Raw genomic sequence first — 18,236 nt, 5'->3', positions numbered from 1 at the left:
AATGTCACACTATTGAAGTATCTACCTTTCTTTACTTATTCAAGTTGTTTTACTGCTGGAAAAGAGAACCATGCCATTGTCTGAAAGCAGAAACGCTGAAGTCAGACTTAAAAATAAATGTCTTACAATAAAAAAGCAGGTTGCTTCAACTTAGCTTTATTATTATTACAAAATTATGCCTAATCCATCTTTGGAAGGACAAACTGGAAGGACAATTTGAAATGGTTCATCTATTCCACTTCAACACCAGTGATGAACAAAACTGTTCATTCTATCATTCCATAATCACCACTAACAGGATCTTTGCAGTACCTTAATTCAAACTTATCTTTTGTTCAGTTTGAAGAGACATTTTCCCATAGCAAGATACATTTCATTGCACAAATATATCTGTGCATCTCTAACATTCTTATTGTAATATGTGAGGTAGTGTTCCCATGTGTCTTTTCAAATGCACCTACAGAAGATATGTCTACGCCTAGTCTTTGAATCGTCAGTAGGAATCACAACAAAATGCAAGAGAAATTATGCTTGTCAAGGAAAATCTAGCGCAAGCTTTGAGTACAGTGATCCCAATCTTGCTGATTGACTTGAATACTTGAACAGTAAATAATGGTCAAAATTCGCTGAGAGATCAGAACATTAATTTTAACACTGCTGTCAGAGTTGGCATCCAAAATGCAGAAAAGTGATGTAAAAGGATGACAGATGCTGGAGAGCTAAGAAAGAAATACAAAATCAAGATGTGGCTATATCACGTAAGTTTCATAATCTAAATAATCGTTTCAGTGACATGCTAACAAGCCAAATCATCTAACATTAAGGGATTGAGTGAATTTTTCACTTTAGACAAAATACAAAAAATTTGTTTTAAAATAATAGGAAACACTAGAAGGATTGTACATTAGGAAAAAATGGAGTGGGGAAGGTGGCTATGAATCTACACATGCTGGAGAGGTACAATGGTTTAAATAAATTTACCACTTTGAAAGGAAAAGAAAAACAACTGAAAGAGGATTCAGTTACTATTCCTGGAACTATATGATTATTTAGCTGTAGTGCCACACACTGTAGAAGGCGTACTGTACTTAACTATACTTAACTATAAGTGTCATTATTTATTTATCTTGTATTTATCCTCTTTCTTCTGGTCTTATTTTAAAAAGCAAATCATAAAGAGAAAATAAGATCAGCACTTTAATATATTCACTTCTGGTGAAATAAGAAATGAACCATGATAATCCTATAGTGTGGATTGGAGCTGACGAATGGGTCATAGAAGCACAAAAAGCAATAATTTCAAGTCTGAAAACAGTGCTAGTTTTGCAAATCATATAAAAAAACTTAACATGTAATGTTATTAATGAGATGCTCAGCTGAGCAAAAACTGTAATTAAAACTAAATACAAATCAAAATACTTTCTGCAATCAGAAATGACAGTATCTCTATGAGCTGGTAATTTATGAGTACATAAATCACTCCAACTGATATAAAACACAGCAGAAAACAGAACTTTTATTTCCTAATCTTTATAATAATATTCTGTTTTATGCATTGTCAGTTTTTGCATCCTGAAATTGTTTTTTAATCAATCCATTCCTCTACACTGCCTCAAGCAAGACTAAAAAAAAATTATCCATTTCTGTTGAACAATACATTGTGAACCTGATTCACCAGGTGTCTCAGAATGAAAGTAATCACCCAATATATTCACAGTTATAAAGTTAAAGCAATTCAGCCTCATTTGGAAGGAAAATTCTACACATCATAGAAAATATTATCTCATCCTCTACTGGCAGCTCAAAAATAAATTATTTCCATTTTTTTTAGCAAGGAATTTCTGCTTACTGTCATGACAAGCAATAAATTTTTCCCTTCACAGATCTCAAACCACATTCCATGTAGTATGTTATAAGTATACATCAAATACTGGCTGGGATTGCAGCAGGATGTTCCTGATATAACTGCATTCATTAAGCCCTTTTATATCTTTAGATTATTATAGTTGATAATCAATACAGTGCACACTGGAAATGATAACTTTTTTAATTATTATAAGGGCATTTACCTTAACATGACCATTTCCCAAAACAAATCATAAACATACAAACAACTAAAAGGTGAATTCACTAAACATTAGGAATCTGCCATTAAAGACTGATGATTTAAATGAATTTAGGTCTTTCAAGCCTAAATTTTTGTTACTGAGAAATTATAGAAGTAACTTTTAGAATTATCATCTTTATTATTATGCTAACTTTATTACAGTGACCTTTTTCCCATGATAAATAAAAAATTAAAAAAAGAGATAAATTAATAAATTCCTAAGGAAAATATTATGTGCTAAGTAGAGCCACTGTCTTTCTCCCTCTTTATTACAACCACCTGAACACATCTTTTTTTATGTTTTAGGGACGTTTAATATTTATGTTTTAAGAGTCACAAAGAAAAAAAAAATCACAAATTGTAGATTTTGCCAATAGCTCTGCTGGATTTTGGCTAGGCTTTTTTACTAGTCAAATGTACTACAGACCCTCAGAATCGGTATGGTAGCTTTCTAGAAAATCAAGCCAAAACTGGTCTCACTCAACTTTAGTTCTGGCCATCTGCTTGAAGCATCTGGTAACTGGGTACATTCACCCACATCCAGAACGTGACTGCTCTCTTGCCAACTATGTGCCTAGGTAACTGCCAACATGTGCTTCTCCACTACTAACATGACAACTGTCAAAAAGAAGTTGAACATGTACAAATAAATCTAAATTAAACTAACACATTACTTTCCCAAGTTACAGTAATAATTTTTTTGACATAATTGCTTGATAATTGCTTGATAATGGCAATGATAAATCACTTACTTACACATTGAAACCTTTCAAAGGCTAAGAACTATAACAAGGATACCAAAGATCTAAGTACTTTGAAAAGTTATTTTTAACATTCAATCCTTGCTATTTTTTCTGACAACTAGAAAATATATATATGCAGTTATTATTTAAGAAAAAATCAAAACAAGTAATACGAGAAATTAGTTAGATTTTAGATAAAAACATCAGAATTATACATTAAGTATCAGAATTAAGAAAAAATAATAAATCAGATCAGACTCTTTTCAGTTGCTTTTACAATTAATCTAAGTATATAAAATTATTAGATGTAGTCTAACTGCCACATATTAAAAATATTGCAAGAGGATTTGGAATGCCGTATTAGAAATCAGAACATAAATGACAGATTAGAACACAAATGGTAAAGAAATGTGCATCTCCCATTGAAATTCATCCTCTTGTTATGTAAATATAATTTTCTAACACCTCTGCTCACTCAAAAAGAATACCTAAAAATTATTTTGTGCACTTCATATTAGGACAAGAAGTAAAAAAAAATGAGGTAACTGTAATTACTGAAATGATTAATTCCTTTACTAAGTATCACCAAACAAACTTTTTGTCTTATTTTGCTATGACATTCATGAAAAGATCAGATGTATCCAATGGCTAGGGAGTGTGCAATTAAAAATTAAAAGCACATGAGAGAGACCTACAGACAGAAAACCTAAATCAAAGCCTGAAAAAGGAATCCAGGATCATGATAGTAAACTACTAGAATACACTTAGAGGAAAAGAATAAACTGAAGATTGTCACAGTGACTTTTTTTCTTGCTCTGTCTGAATCATCAGCTGTCCCTCTTCTTGTATTTAAATTTTAAGGCCCATGGAGTAAAGCTTACAGTCTTCTTTTGCAGCAAGTTAGCACACAAGATGGTGTGGTCCTTATCCACTGCTATGGCTCCAATGCACAATGCTACTACTGTCACCTAATTAATAATAGTAACAAAATTATATACTATTTCTATTAAGCACTGTGATTATGATTGATAAACACCATGCTTCACATGCAGGTGGTCCCACAGTTATCTGCCATTCCATGGTCAGTCATGGTAATTGAGCTTAAAATATGTTAGGTAACAAGTGCTCTATCTTTTCCATCCTCCCATTTTTAAAAGGTTTTACCAAATTTTCCTTTAAATCCATTGAATAGTTATTCTAAAATAGCATATGTAATAAATTATCATATACCATATGTAAATATTCCTTTGGCTTCCACTTTACCTTTTTTGTTTTCATCACATCTATTTTAAATACTTTATTTGCAGAGATTTATGATTTATTATATTGCAATGTTTTCCAAAATACTGTAATGTAATTATTGATTGATACAAGAAATAGAACTAAAGTAAGTTCTTAATGAATTGTACATGGTGATAATTCCTCAGATATCTGTTAAATTGCATTAAGATATAGTAAACGAGCACAAGGATAGTAGACCAGAGTCAATTAGTGAAAGAGAAAAGGTAAATCTCATATAAATCTGGCTGATCATACTGTTTTCTGAGTCTAGCTTTACTTGAAATTAAAGTAACCTCAAAGCACATGATGTCCATGGATATAAAGAACTTTTAATGATGTATAAAATCTTTTCATTCTTGTCTTGTAATGGTCTAAGGTGTGAAAATTTGTCCTTTTTTACAGTCATATTAAACATTTTAAGCTTGTGGCTTTCCCTCAGGCAAATTTTTTCCAAATAAGGAAAAAAATGAAAAGGAGGTGCAACAAGTTCACAAAATAAACTGCAAATTGCTTCCAGGGTTACATACAAGTAGCTTTGCTATTTCCTTTACATGTTGCACTTACTGCTATTCAGGGCCAGCCTGAAGCTCTAAAAATCAATCATTAGAAAAAAAGTAAAGTAGATGTCCAAAATTAGTCAACATCCCAACAGGGAGCACTAGTCAAATTTTTCAAACATGTCCAGATATTTCAGATACTCACTTTTGAGTTTTTCAACCTAAGACTCTTAAAATCCAACTGTCATCTGACACTGTCAGCTGCCCAAGCTGAACACCTAAGAATTGAGATTATCAGAAACACACTAATTTCCAAAAAATCCTCATTCATGTTTTAATGTGAGATTATATGTTAGCTATATGTAAGAATATAAAACAGTAAGAGCATATTAGAGTGAACAGCTAATTTGTATTTGTAAAGAGAAACAGGATTCTGTATGAAATTCTTTGCTCCAGAGTGTAGAATGAAAGTAAGACTACATATGTTAGCAGAAATTCTTTCCATTTTTACAAAGCCTATATAATTTTCAGCAACTGTATTGGACTGGTAGTAGAGCTTACTTCTAGAAATATTTTACTTCAAGACTGGTTCTGCTTTGAAAATCTATTATATTATCTTTTTGTGCTTTAACCTAAACTTGTCATCCTGTCTCAGTCACAAACTTTCTGTACATATTTCAAGAAAAACATCCTAGTTACATTTTTATAGAGGAAAGAAACCAGATTTTTGTGCCAATTCCTGAAATATGTCAAATAAATAAGTTGTTGCATCTTTTTACCAGTCATGCTCTAATAAAAAATTCCCCAAGGAAACATTTTTTTTAATTTTGATAATACAACAAACAAGGAAGAATAGTCTTATAAAATTGTCAGAAAGATACCAAATGTTCAAACTTAAGTCTGTATATTTTCATAATTACCAGTTAAAAAAAACCCCAACATCCTAAGTGCTGGAACTACAATCACGTGATGTATGCAATGTCCCATGCCCGATTTTTGGTTAGTGACATTTCAGATTTCTGTCCTTAGAACTGCTCAAAGTGGTTATAATGACAAGAACTGAGAAGTGGCTCTTTCAGTTTGATGTGTTTGAAAGGTAGCTTTGTATGAACAGCTGTGTTTTCAAAATGTTTGCCACCTCCAAATTGGTCCTTGTGAAGTGAACTGTTTGCCTTATTGCCAGCAGGGCACATTGCAGTGTAGCTGCTGCATTTTCAGTTTTTATCACTGTCTCTCTAACTGCTGAAGTGGAAAAGAAAGATTGTCAAAATCTGACGTGTTTCTTTTCCTTTCTGCCCACTCTGACTTGGTTCTTAGCTGTCTGTTGCTCCAGTGACGAGAAACATTGCTCAGTTTATTCCTTCACTGAATGTCTTTTCCAGCTCGAATAATGACGATACCCTCTTGTAAACCAAGGCGCCAGCTGTCAATAGCAGTAAAAGAAACAAACCTAATTAAGACATACCAATCATTGTCTACACAAGAGATAATTAGGCTGCAAAAAGTCACATGCATCAGGGTGCATTTTTCTGAAAGGAAGAGATAATACATTAAAAGCAAGAGATAATACCCTAAAAGCAAGAGATAATACCTTAAAAGCAAGAGGCACACCATATTAAGAAGTAAGTATGGATTGCAATAGGGATGGACTTCCAGAAGAAATTAAATAATCTGTCCACAAATTTAAACAGTCTTAGAACAGAAGTTCTAGTACAGGAAAACAATAATAAAAATACTGAATATCACTACTAATAAGCAATGCTAACTTTTTAGATGCAGACTCCATTTAGACTTTTTAATTGCAGACATTAGGAAGCAAACCATACCATTTTATCTGGACGAGGAAATATATGTACAATCAGAGTGCACATAAAGATTTATAAATGCAGCTGGATAACGAATTATATCAAAGACTCTAAAACTATGATGCACAGCTCCTGCTGCTGCTTGTGTTAAACCACTTAACCACAGCCCCGCTTACTGGTGATAATTTGCTGCCTAGCCTTATCTCTACAAGCTTTTCTGTTGTGCGCCATAGTAGGTACAATTTTTAAGAAACACTTGCACATCAGAAATCTTGAGAGGTCAGCAAAACCCACTAACAAAAGAGCTATAACAATAGTATTTTTGTTTAACAGATAATGGTGACATAATTGCACTATTTGAATTAACTTTTTTTTTTAAAGAAAATATCTACTTTTGCACAGAAACGTCTGTGTATGTAAATCTCAGATACTTTAAATACCACTCAGAGAAACAGGACAAAAAACCTTCAGGTTCTTTTTGTCCTTCTTATTAGTACCTTTAAAACTGGGCATTTGAAATGCAAAACTTTCACATAAAACTCCAAATGATACAAAGCACTGAGCTTTAAAGCACTGGAACGCAGTAACAAAAATTCTGAAAATCACTGTTAGTAAGAGCATTTCAATTTAATCTTTATTTAGTGTTATCAGTACATACTTACTATCATCAGTACATTAATGAAGAAAGGGAATCAATGCATTCCCAAAGTTCAAAGTATCACAAAGTTAAATGCTTATTTTCCGATACAAACATTTATCTCTGTGACGCTACATTCTTCAAGGAAATTGAACTTCAATTACAGTTTATAGTGTTGAGTGCAAGATATCAATTTACATTAGGTTTATTTTATTACTGTAACTGCAGCTCACTTCTCAGTTCAAAGTGGTTTGTACACATCTCAAGGTTAGAAATTAATTACATACACACAGTCACACACACATAATCAATACAACCACTTGGCATAAGCAAAGTCATATTGCACAACTTAATTCTGGGTTTTCATCTCTTCAAGTGGGATCCAAAACCTTAACATCAGTAATCCATGTTTTCTTACCTTCTCTGTCAACATTGTCTATCAGAGTCACACAATAATACTATTATAAGCAAAAAGACCAACAAAAATGTTTTTCCACTCAAATGATTCTATACAATTTTTGCTGTGCATTTCTCCACTTCACTTTTTTGTGTACTATGTCATATGATGTGTACTACTGTCACATGATTTAGTTTTAGGTTGTCCTGTGAGGAGCAGGGAGTTGGACTCGACAATCCTTATGGATCCCTTCCAACTTGAGACATTCTATTCTATGATTCTATGATCTCATAAGCCACCATGGATGTCCATACTACTCCAGAAACATTCTTTTATTCCACACCCTGAATGATAGTCAATACCAAATAATTTTCATGTAAAATAATACATATATATGACACTATTTAAACCAAAAATCTTTCTGAAGTGAAACAATGTATTTTGGAACGATGACGGTGAAGGCTGGGAGAGAGTGTGAAAATTATTCTACAATCTGTTATTCAAGGCACTCAACCTCAGTGAATATTTCATACAAGGCAGAAGCACTTTAACTGGAGAAATAAGAAAGATTTATGCTATAACACCATATGAGCTTGAGCTGGTGGCTTATTAGCTGGAGCGTTCACCAGAAAGAGAAAAGACATCAGATTGAATCATAAAGAGGAAGAATTTCAGTCTGGATCTCCATCCTCTTCTTTTTTTGTTGCCTTTTGCAGAAAGCCCACTGTAATATACATAACATGAAAATGTCCACTGGTGCCCTGGTTTTTGGTTTGAGAATCCCATAGAAGCTGAACTATAAACTCAGGAGGAGTATAAACTCAAATCCAGGAGGATGTTAGCTCTAAGTACACAAAAATGTAGTAGTTTATGTGCTTTAACTGGTACAGCCTCTCAGGTACCTGGGACACACATGAAAAGTCCATCTTGGTCCACATCCTATTTTTCAGAGTGGCCAATAGCAAATATCCAGGTAGGAGAAGAATATCAGGTCAGCTATGCAGCTATAATTCCCCAGAACACTTTCACAGTACCTCTACTGAGCAGAAATATCTGGGCGTGATAATGGGATCAAAATGCTGAGATTTGATAGCTGCAATAGCAGTCTGCTGAAACTCAATTAATTTACTGTTCAGGTAAGATTTCCAATGACCCTTCAATTATTAGAAGCTTACATTTTGTATTTGCCACACTTACAGATACATTTTTAATATACAATCCAAATAAAATTCCAGAAGTCAATGGGACTTGTGCTTCAAGTGCATCAAGAACATAACTCAAAAAATTCCTCCCCACGACCATCCTCTTTTCTCCCCGCATACTAAATTACACCTGTGCATTTGGCATAGAATGATTTCTACTGAGATCTTTAGTAAATTTGACAGTACTCCATGCAGGTGTATCACCTTGCCTCCTAGTGGCAAAATTCAGAGCAAGTTATAGGCATTAACTGTCCAGTGCAAACCTTTATTTTTCTGCAAGCCTCAAGTTAACCTCATTTCCCAGAACAAAGGAACAGATTACATTTTTACTATTTCAGTCAGCATGTCTTTGCATTTCAATATAAACTGGGCCATTTGCATAAAACCATATTATTAATCCTTAAAACAGCAGAATGTTTTCTGTATTTTTATCTCACACATTCTCTGTTCACTTTATCAATACACTTACATGTTAAAACAAAATATTAAATGTCCTTAAGTGTACATAACACAAACAGCAGCCTCAAAGACTTGCCAGACATACTTCAAATTGGCCCAATGGTCATGTCACTCAACATGGTACAATATCTTTCTTCTGAGCTGATACGGAATATCTAGTCAATATGCCCAATCCTCCTGGGCCTGGAAAGGAAACCTAAAATCCAAATCCTTCACACTTGACTTTTGTAATTCTGTCTGTCTATACCAGCAACACCTCAAAATTTATTTATCAATGTCAATGAAACATTGATCGTATCTTTCAGTTTGTAAACAATCTCAGTGTAAATTTTAACACTAGAGGCAAGGGGAGAAAGGGCATAAATGTGTATCGTACGACAGTCTTCTGACACAGTCTATTTAAAGTTAGTGTAAAGTCTATATTCTGAAGCAAAGGAAGCAGTCAATGTGTACTACTTCATCTATAAAAACACAGAAGCTTTTGAATTACATGGCTTGGAACACAATGTACACTCATAGTAGGATTTTTTTTTCCCCAGAAAAAGCAAGTACCTACCAAAAATCTGGAGAGGACACATTTGATGCTTCAAGATGCTAAGGCTTCAGTCTTTACTATAATTTGGGACATGAAGACAATCTGCAACTTCACAGCAAATTTCAGATTCTTGCAGAGCTAGAAACCAAAGAAGCATTTGCTAGTGTAGATTTTTTCTTCCTTCTTAACACTCTAAAGACCCTTTTCTGTTATTATTCCTTGCAATTGAAGTTATTGAAGCCAAAATAAGCAAGCCTGTAATTAGCCTGAATTTGCCAAGATGACGAGCTATTTATTATGAAGTACATATTTCTTTCTAATTATTGCTTTAAAGAAAAAAAAGTTTTCTTCCTAGACAGCAGCTACAAAAAGAATTAGAAAATGTTAAAACCTGTGGACTATCAATATTGTATATTTCTGCATAAATATCTCACAGGCTTGCCTGAGAATGTCATCATTATGAATGTGTATTAATCCAACCATTGCTTTTTCCTTTGATTACACATAAATTATGTTCTTTATATTTATAAACTTCATGTTCAAAAGTTAAATATTCATACTCTAGGATTTTGCTCAGTGTTTACATTTTCAAAGCCAACAGAACTCAGTCTGCTTCCAGTGATAACTGAAAGAAAAAAGAAAATATTTTAAAAGAGCATAAAATTTGTAGAAAAATCTCACTGATATGTTTTGCTTTATACTTTATGGATCTTCATCTTTCTGTAAAGCAATGCTCCACTGGATATATAACAAGCTACAAGTCTAAAGATACATTACTATATTAACTTCATTTATGCTATCTGGATACTACTACAATACTCTAGGCACCACAGTCATTTTCTTTTCTTACTTGTAATAATTAACATTACAGAGCAAAAGATGGCTAAATTAATTTATAACTTTATAGTTTCTTATACTAATTATTTCCTCTTCTTATATTTTAGGTCATCCTGTCAATCCTGCAAACACTAATCAGTCATGGGATTTGAAGTTAATACTACTAAATAAATGAATTGCTTAATCTCCTATGACCATCTATACATACTTCATCTTCACAAAGCTTATCAATTTTATGCCACCAAGGACAGAGTGACCTTAATTTCCACAAAATGCCTCTTACTACTGGACAAGTTGATTACAAATTTGTCACTTATCCTCAGGAAGAAAGTCCTTCGCGATCATCATTTGACAAATGCAAGTGTGTGTACTATCAATTGACCAGGTCATACTGAATTCCAAAACCATAACTGTGGAACACTAAAGGGTCTGTTACTTTTCTGAACATTTGAGCTAAGATGAAGGACATGCAACTCAAAATTAATTTTCTGCTCAGCTTAGTTATCACTGCACTAGTACAAGCTGTAGAAAAAAAAGCAGACTGCCCAGAGTCATGTATATGTGAGACCAGACCATGGTTCACTCCCAGGTCTGTGTATATGGAGGCTCCCACAGTGGACTGTAATGATTTAGGCCTTTTTAATTTTCCAGCCAGACTGCCTGCCGACACACGGGTTCTACTTCTACAGATGAATAATATTGCAAAAATTGAACATTCAGTAGACTTCCCAGTGAATTTAACTGGTCTAGATTTATCTCAGAACAATTTATCCTCAGTGACCAGTATTAATCTTAGAAAGATACCACAGTTGCTTTCAGTGTACCTTGAAGAAAACAAACTTACTGAACTCCCTGAAGAATGTCTCTCTGGACTCCATGATTTACAAGAGCTTTATATTAATCATAACCTGCTTTCTGTGATTGCACCGGGAGCTTTCATAGGCCTCAATAATCTTCTCAGACTTCATCTCAATTCAAATGGTCTGCAAATGATCAACAGGAAGTGGTTTGAAGCTACTCCTAATCTTGAAATTCTCATGATTGGAGAAAACCCAATAATCAGAATCGAAGATATGAACTTTAAGCCTCTTATAAATCTGCGCAGCCTAGTTTTAGCAGGCATAAATCTCACTGAAATACCAGATAATGCTTTGGTTGGCCTTGACAATTTAGAAAGCATCTCCTTTTATGACAATAGATTTGTTAGAGTGCCCCACATTGCTCTTCAAAAGGCTACAAATCTTAAATTTCTGGATCTAAATAAGAATCCCATTAACAGAATACGACGAGGAGATTTTAGCAATATGTTGCACCTAAAAGAGTTAGGAATTAATAACATGCCTGAACTGGTTTCTATAGATAGTCTTGCTGTTGATAATTTGCCAGATTTGAGAAAAATAGAAGCTACCAATAACCCCAGATTATCATACATTCATCCAAATGCATTCTACAGACTCCCCAAGCTGGAATCGCTCATGCTCAACAGCAACGCGCTGAGTGCCCTGTACCGCAGTACAATAGAATCTTTGCCTAACCTCAAAGAAGTTAGTATACACAGCAATCCCATTAGATGTGATTGTGTCATCCGCTGGATTAACATGAATAAAACAAACATTCGCTTCATGGAGCCGGAGTCCCTGTTTTGTGTAGATCCTCCTGAATTCCAAGGCCAGAATGTGAGACAGATACACTTCCGGGAAATGATGGAAATCTGTCTCCCTCTGATAGCTCCCGAAAGTTTCCCATCTACTCTGGATTTAAAAACTGGCAGCCATATTTCCTTACACTGCAGAGCAACAGCAGAACCAGAACCTGAAATCTACTGGATAACACCATCAGGACACAAACTTTTGCCTAATACTATTTCTAATAAATACTACATTCATTCTGAAGGAACATTAGACATAAGTGATGTAACACAAAAAGAAAGTGGCTTATACACATGTATAGCAACAAATTTAGTTGGGGCAGACCTAAAGTCAGTCATGATTAAAGTGGACGGCTCTTTCCCTCAGGACAGCAACGGATCTTTGAATATTAAAATAAAAGATATAAAATCTAATTCTGTTTTGGTTTCATGGAAAGCAAGTTCTAAAATTCTGAAGTCCAGTGTTAGATGGACAGCCTTTCTGAAATCTGAAAACTCTCAGGCTGCTCAGAGCGCTCGAATACCATCTGATATGAAGGTATATAATCTTACACATCTAAATCCATCAACGGAATACAAAATTTGTATAGATATTCCCACTATCTATTCACAAAATAAGAAACAATGTGTCAATGTAACCACAAAAGGACCGGACTTGGCAATGAAAGGCTATGAAAACAACAACATAAGAGGATTCCTTGCCTGCCTTGGTGCTCTTTTGGGAATCATCTCTGTGATATATCTCTACAGCTCCATCTCACGAGAGATGAACTATGATGTCAGACACAGCTATCTAAAGAATTACCTGAAGAAACAATCCTTTTCACTCAATGAGCTTTATCCTCCACTAATCAGTCTTTGGGACATAGGCAAAGAAAAAAGCACAGCAATGGAAGTAAAAGCAACTGTAATAGGTGTGCCAACCAATATGTCATAAATATGTCAGTATATCAATTTCTGAAATAAAAAGCACATGACTGCATTTGTGCTGAATAAAAAGGCAACAAGAAAAAGTATTTCTTTTAGGAACTAGATGCCTGGACTCTGCTGCTGCCGACAAATGGGAATATCTACTCAGCATAGGAGAAGAATTTTAACTAACTGGCTTCTAAGGGTATTCTACCAACCAAATACAATTAACTTCATTTTCTAGAACTTTCATGGGACTTTTAAGTCTGGAATACAGTGAAAGTCGCCAAGAACATTTTCTGTATTTTTTTTAATTATTATATAAAAGTAGTGGAACTGAGCAATACCTCCTCCTGTGCTGTATTACACATACTAGCCACGACTTCTTGCAGTGAACAGATATACTAGGATTGACACATGGTGTAATGAAATGGACAAATTCTGTAGAGTAGACACAGTGAGTATGTGATTTTTTTTATGAGGAAAATACATTTTCGATTAAAATCAAAATAGTTTTTGGCTTGTTTGTTTCTAAAAAAAAACATTCTGGGAGCTCTTGTCTGACAATAAACAAACTCATTCTAATGGCTTATAAAATATCTCCTTACGTATTCTCCTGTTAAAATCTGAGCACATAAGATATTTTTGCTGGTTTTAGGCTGTACAACCATAATAAAGCACAAAATAAATATTTTTAGAGAGTACTTACCCATAATAATAAACACATTTTACATGTCGTTTATTGTGGGAGGAAGAAGAGAGAATAAGGTTAGGAAGGAGCCATAAGACTGATAGGGAAATAGATTGTTAGCTGCTGATAACAGCAAGTTTTGAGCTGCTTTGATATTTTCCCAGAAGCCTGAAAATTGAATGCAATCTTTAGACTCAGATAATATAAATCCAATATTTTGTCTTCAGTCAAAAGGGCAATTCAGTTATTAGTAATGTCTAAATTTTAGGCTGGCCATACAGGGAACTCTTATATCTTGAACAGTTTAAATTCTATTAAAGTTTTCTTTCTGGACTTGCACACTTCTATTCAGCAATAACAACAACTGACTTGTTTATAAACCTCCTTAGCTTTCACAATGTAACAAGCAATAAATGACTGACAGAAACATTATTAGTAGAAATGAATTGAAACAAACCAAAAAGAGAACAACAAATACCTGACTACTCATATTGAAGCTATAGTTCTCACGGGAGTAGGACTGGGCCCATAGGCAGCAAATGTGCACAAGAAGCTGCTGATCAGGAGGTTGAGGTTACAAGCTAAACCCAATTCTGTTAGGATGGAAAAAATGACTACTCCTAAGCCCAGTAGAGAAAAGACATCTGACCATTAAGATACCTGATGAAAAGATGTGGTACCTCCTGACAAAGAAAGCAACGGCAAAATTTTTACATTTTGGTTCATATATATAAAAACAAATAGGAAGAATGAAGAGAAAGTAATGGTTATCTCTGAATATTGTGCCTAAGGAAGTAAATATTCACAGAATGCACAGATAGCTTGAATTACAAAGTAAAAACAGGAGTAAAAAACATTTCTTGTAAGTCTTTCATAGATCTTGACATTTTTTAAACTCTATAATAATATACATTTTATCTTTCTAGATTTGGCTAAAGTAAATATTTCTATGGAATCGCTGACAGAATTTTTGTAGGTAGAAGAAGAACAGTTAATTGTATTTAGACATTATCTTTTCCACTTATTTAGTTTGCTTCATACTTTAAAATATTATTGGTCAATAAACATAACATGGAAAAATAATTTCATTTCACCTAGTACTAATGAATAACTTGCTTCCATGTTAAAGATATCCTTTTTCTAGTTAAATCCCAGGACTTTAAAATTATATAAAGATAATTTTCAAAGTTGTTAAAGGCAGAAAGAAGAACCTGATACTAATTCTAAACTACAAAACTTAGGCTATTCATACAGTTGATATGTTTCACTGAAGAATGAAGTTTACAAACCTGATGAATCGCTATCACACATAAAGGCACATTGAAATTGAGCCGAGAAATGCTAGGATGGCATGACAGATCTCAGCACCACGGACAGAGCTTCCGGAGTGGAGCTGTTCCTCGAGAAGCAGTAGCTCAAATGGGACCCATCACCAAGCAGATATTGTACTTGTCAGCAAGAACTTGTAGGTATTTCTTGTATGCATACCTTTGGAATCAAGCTACGTTTAGAATTTACAACTCTCAGAGCTTAGAAATGAGTATCTAATTTTTCAGGCAAAAACATCTCTGCACAATGTTATAAAACAGCACACGAATACAAGTCTAATGGGGAGTACTGATAAGAAGATTTTTTGCCCTCACAGAATAAGTACAGGCTTTATTTACTTCATTTAAATATCTCATTAAAAGCTTTTGTTGACAGATGAAATGCATTTTTATACAGAAGAACTCTCATACTAAACTTCTGGGAACTGAAATGTAAGCAGATACATCTCACAAATATTTGAATTGTTCTATACTTTATACTGATATCAAATGAAAATATACCTTACATTTTAAGAAGAAATGGATTATCCTGTTGCTAATTGTTAAGATGTACATTATTTCCTTTATAACCCAAAAAAAGAGAAATATAATTGCATTTCCTTACAGTAGCTTTGCAATCCTCCTCTCACATGACCTTGATTAAGCCATTTTACAACTTTATATCTTTCTCTGAAAGTATCTCTGACAGAATATGCTGAGCTTTTGTTTTCTGCATACCAACAAGATGCATCTTCTATAATTAACCATAACTGAGTAATATTCTTCATTTGTGCAAATATGTCTTCACTGCTGTTACTCAAAAGTGAAACTTTCAGAAATACTACGAAAATGTCCATCAGAACAGGGTCAACAATGCCTCTACAATAGGTTACGAGATGACAGAATTTTTAGTGACTCACAGAATAAAACATCTTGATTTGGTAGGGGTGCTTAACTGATGGGGTACAAAGAAGGAATACAACGGCAATAATGAGAACAGAGACATCCCTTCAGAGTTCTCACTCTTACCAAAGGATCTGCAAAGAGAAATGCTTGCAGACTTAGATTAAAACTTTAAAAGGATATACTTACTAGCACATTCAAGTTAATACTCAGGACAAACTTTTTAGCAGGGCCTGTAGTGATAGGACAAGGAGTAATGGTTTAAAAATAAAAGAGGGTAGATTTGACTAGCTATAAGGAAGAAATTTTTTACAATGAGGGTGGCGAAACACTTAGACAGGTTGCTCAGAGGTAGATGAATGTTTCCAGGTAGATGCCTCATCCCTGGAAACACTCAAGGTCAGGTTGGACGGGGCTTTGAGCAACCTGATCTAGTTGAAGATGTCCCTGCTCACTGCAGGGGGGCTGGGTTAGATGACCTTTAAAGGTCCCTTCCAACCCAAACTATTCTATGATTCTATGGTTCTATGATTCTATGATACCAACATCCATTTATTCATGAACATATATGTCAACAGCATTACAATACTTCAGTATTCTACTGAGATTTTAAATATCTTTAAATTTAAATGTTACATGTTTCTAACAGAAACGTAAGTTTAGTGATTTTTTTGATCAAATTCTACTTACTGTAAGAACACGTTAAAGGAAAGCATGTTGGAGGTGAGGCCATTTAAACCCGCTTAAATTAGATTTCAAAATGTATATTGTTCAATTAATGGTTGTTTAATCCTTTTAGTATAGACACTTTTGTATGCGTGTGTGAAGTACTTCTGTTCTATTAGCAATGTGTTACCCTGTCTGCAGACCTTTATTTCATTATATCTGCATTGCATTATTTTATCTACTATACAGAAGTAGGACCTTGTAGAAGACATGGCAATGCTTTCAATGGCAGTACTGTGAACCGCCTACTATCCATACAAACATAACATTTTTAATATCTACACAGAAACATCTCTATGATATTAACCTAACAAATCTAAAAAAAATTAATTATTTCTCCATGACCAAAGACAGTTTTCATGTTAAAATCCCCACAGAAGCTACAGGTGAGCAGTGTGATTCTTGCGTAGCTGTATGTAAAAATGGATAGCTGTTCCTTCCACAGATATACTACTCTAGAAACCTGAGGTCCTTAGGAAGTAATAAATCCACCTTTTAGCTTTAATAGCTTAGTGTATATTTAACTCATATCACTTCACAGACATGCCAAAAAGAATCTAACAATTTTTTCAGCAAAGTAGAATCTGTCAAAAAAGTATAGGAAGAACTTTCTTTTTTAATAATCTGTTCATTTACAGAAAGGTTGTTTTTTCCACACAAGGCATAGGGCTAAAATTTTTCTGTCTTTTACTAATTGGGATGTTTACTTTTTAATGAAGGTAGGAACTGACAACAAGCTCTATTTAATTTCCTCAGAAACAGAGAAAAGCATTGTTACACACCTGTGTTTCCATTTATTTAATAGTTTTCTGTCAGGAATCCAAGGCATTAAAAGCAGTACTTACTGATTATTCAAACCAGAAAATGGTAGCTCAGAAACAGATTAACTTTATCTTGGCATCCGACAGCAAACCTCATTCTGAAACGTGCTACTAATGAAAGAGAGAAGGCAAACATGAGTGTTTGAAATGTCTGGCTAGGCAATATCCAAAACATAAGACATTCAATTTTTCAGTTCAATTACCTTACTTCTTTCTATCAGCTACTAGGCTGAAAAGTAGTGTTCTAGTCATAAAAAGATTAAGCATTTACTTTTTGGTAAAACATTTACAAAAATCAATTCCAATATTCCATCACCTAACTCAGCCAAATGCTAACTTACATACGTACATTTAAGTTTCTGTTTTAGCTACAATGATGTGAAATCATAACTCTAAATAGTAGCTAAAAATCTTAGATAAAAGATCACAGAATAAATGTTGATTTACATCCTAAAAGAAAATTTCCATTTTCAAAATTCACTAATAAAAATTCATTCCACTTGAGTAACGTTAAGCAGTGACTTCAAGATTACTTAAAAAAGAAATGGAGATTCTTCCCTGAATCTTGTGCTGGCCAGTAATAAAAGAGATGCAATGATCAACAATAATCTTATAAAATATTCTTTGTTATTTGAAACCAGAAGAGACCTTCCAGAAAAAGGTGCCTATATAGTCTAGAAAATAAGTTCATGTACTAGACAGTACCAGAAGAATTGAGGTTTTAGAGAGAA

The 18,236-nt window shown here is 33.9% G+C and overlaps 2 protein-coding genes across 6 annotated transcripts in view; one reads left to right on the top strand and one right to left on the bottom strand.

Annotated features, from left to right (window-relative positions):
• Window positions 1–18,236, bottom strand: part of IMMP2L (inner mitochondrial membrane peptidase subunit 2) — a 525,164-nt gene that overhangs the window by 301,744 nt on the left and 205,184 nt on the right. The window lies entirely within an intron of this gene.
• LRRN3 (leucine rich repeat neuronal 3) lies at window positions 10,959–13,085 on the top strand. The gene has a single exon (XM_068402122.1). It carries the CDS (start codon window positions 10,959–10,961, stop codon window positions 13,083–13,085), a length of 2,127 nt encoding a protein of 708 aa, XP_068258223.1.

The sequence above is a fragment of the Nyctibius grandis genome, chromosome 5, assembly GCF_013368605.1.
Source record: "Nyctibius grandis isolate bNycGra1 chromosome 5, bNycGra1.pri, whole genome shotgun sequence".
Lineage (NCBI taxonomy): Eukaryota > Metazoa > Chordata > Aves > Nyctibiiformes > Nyctibiidae > Nyctibius > Nyctibius grandis.
Note: the sequence above shows the minus strand (reverse complement) of the source record. Positions and strands in the feature narration are given on the sequence as shown.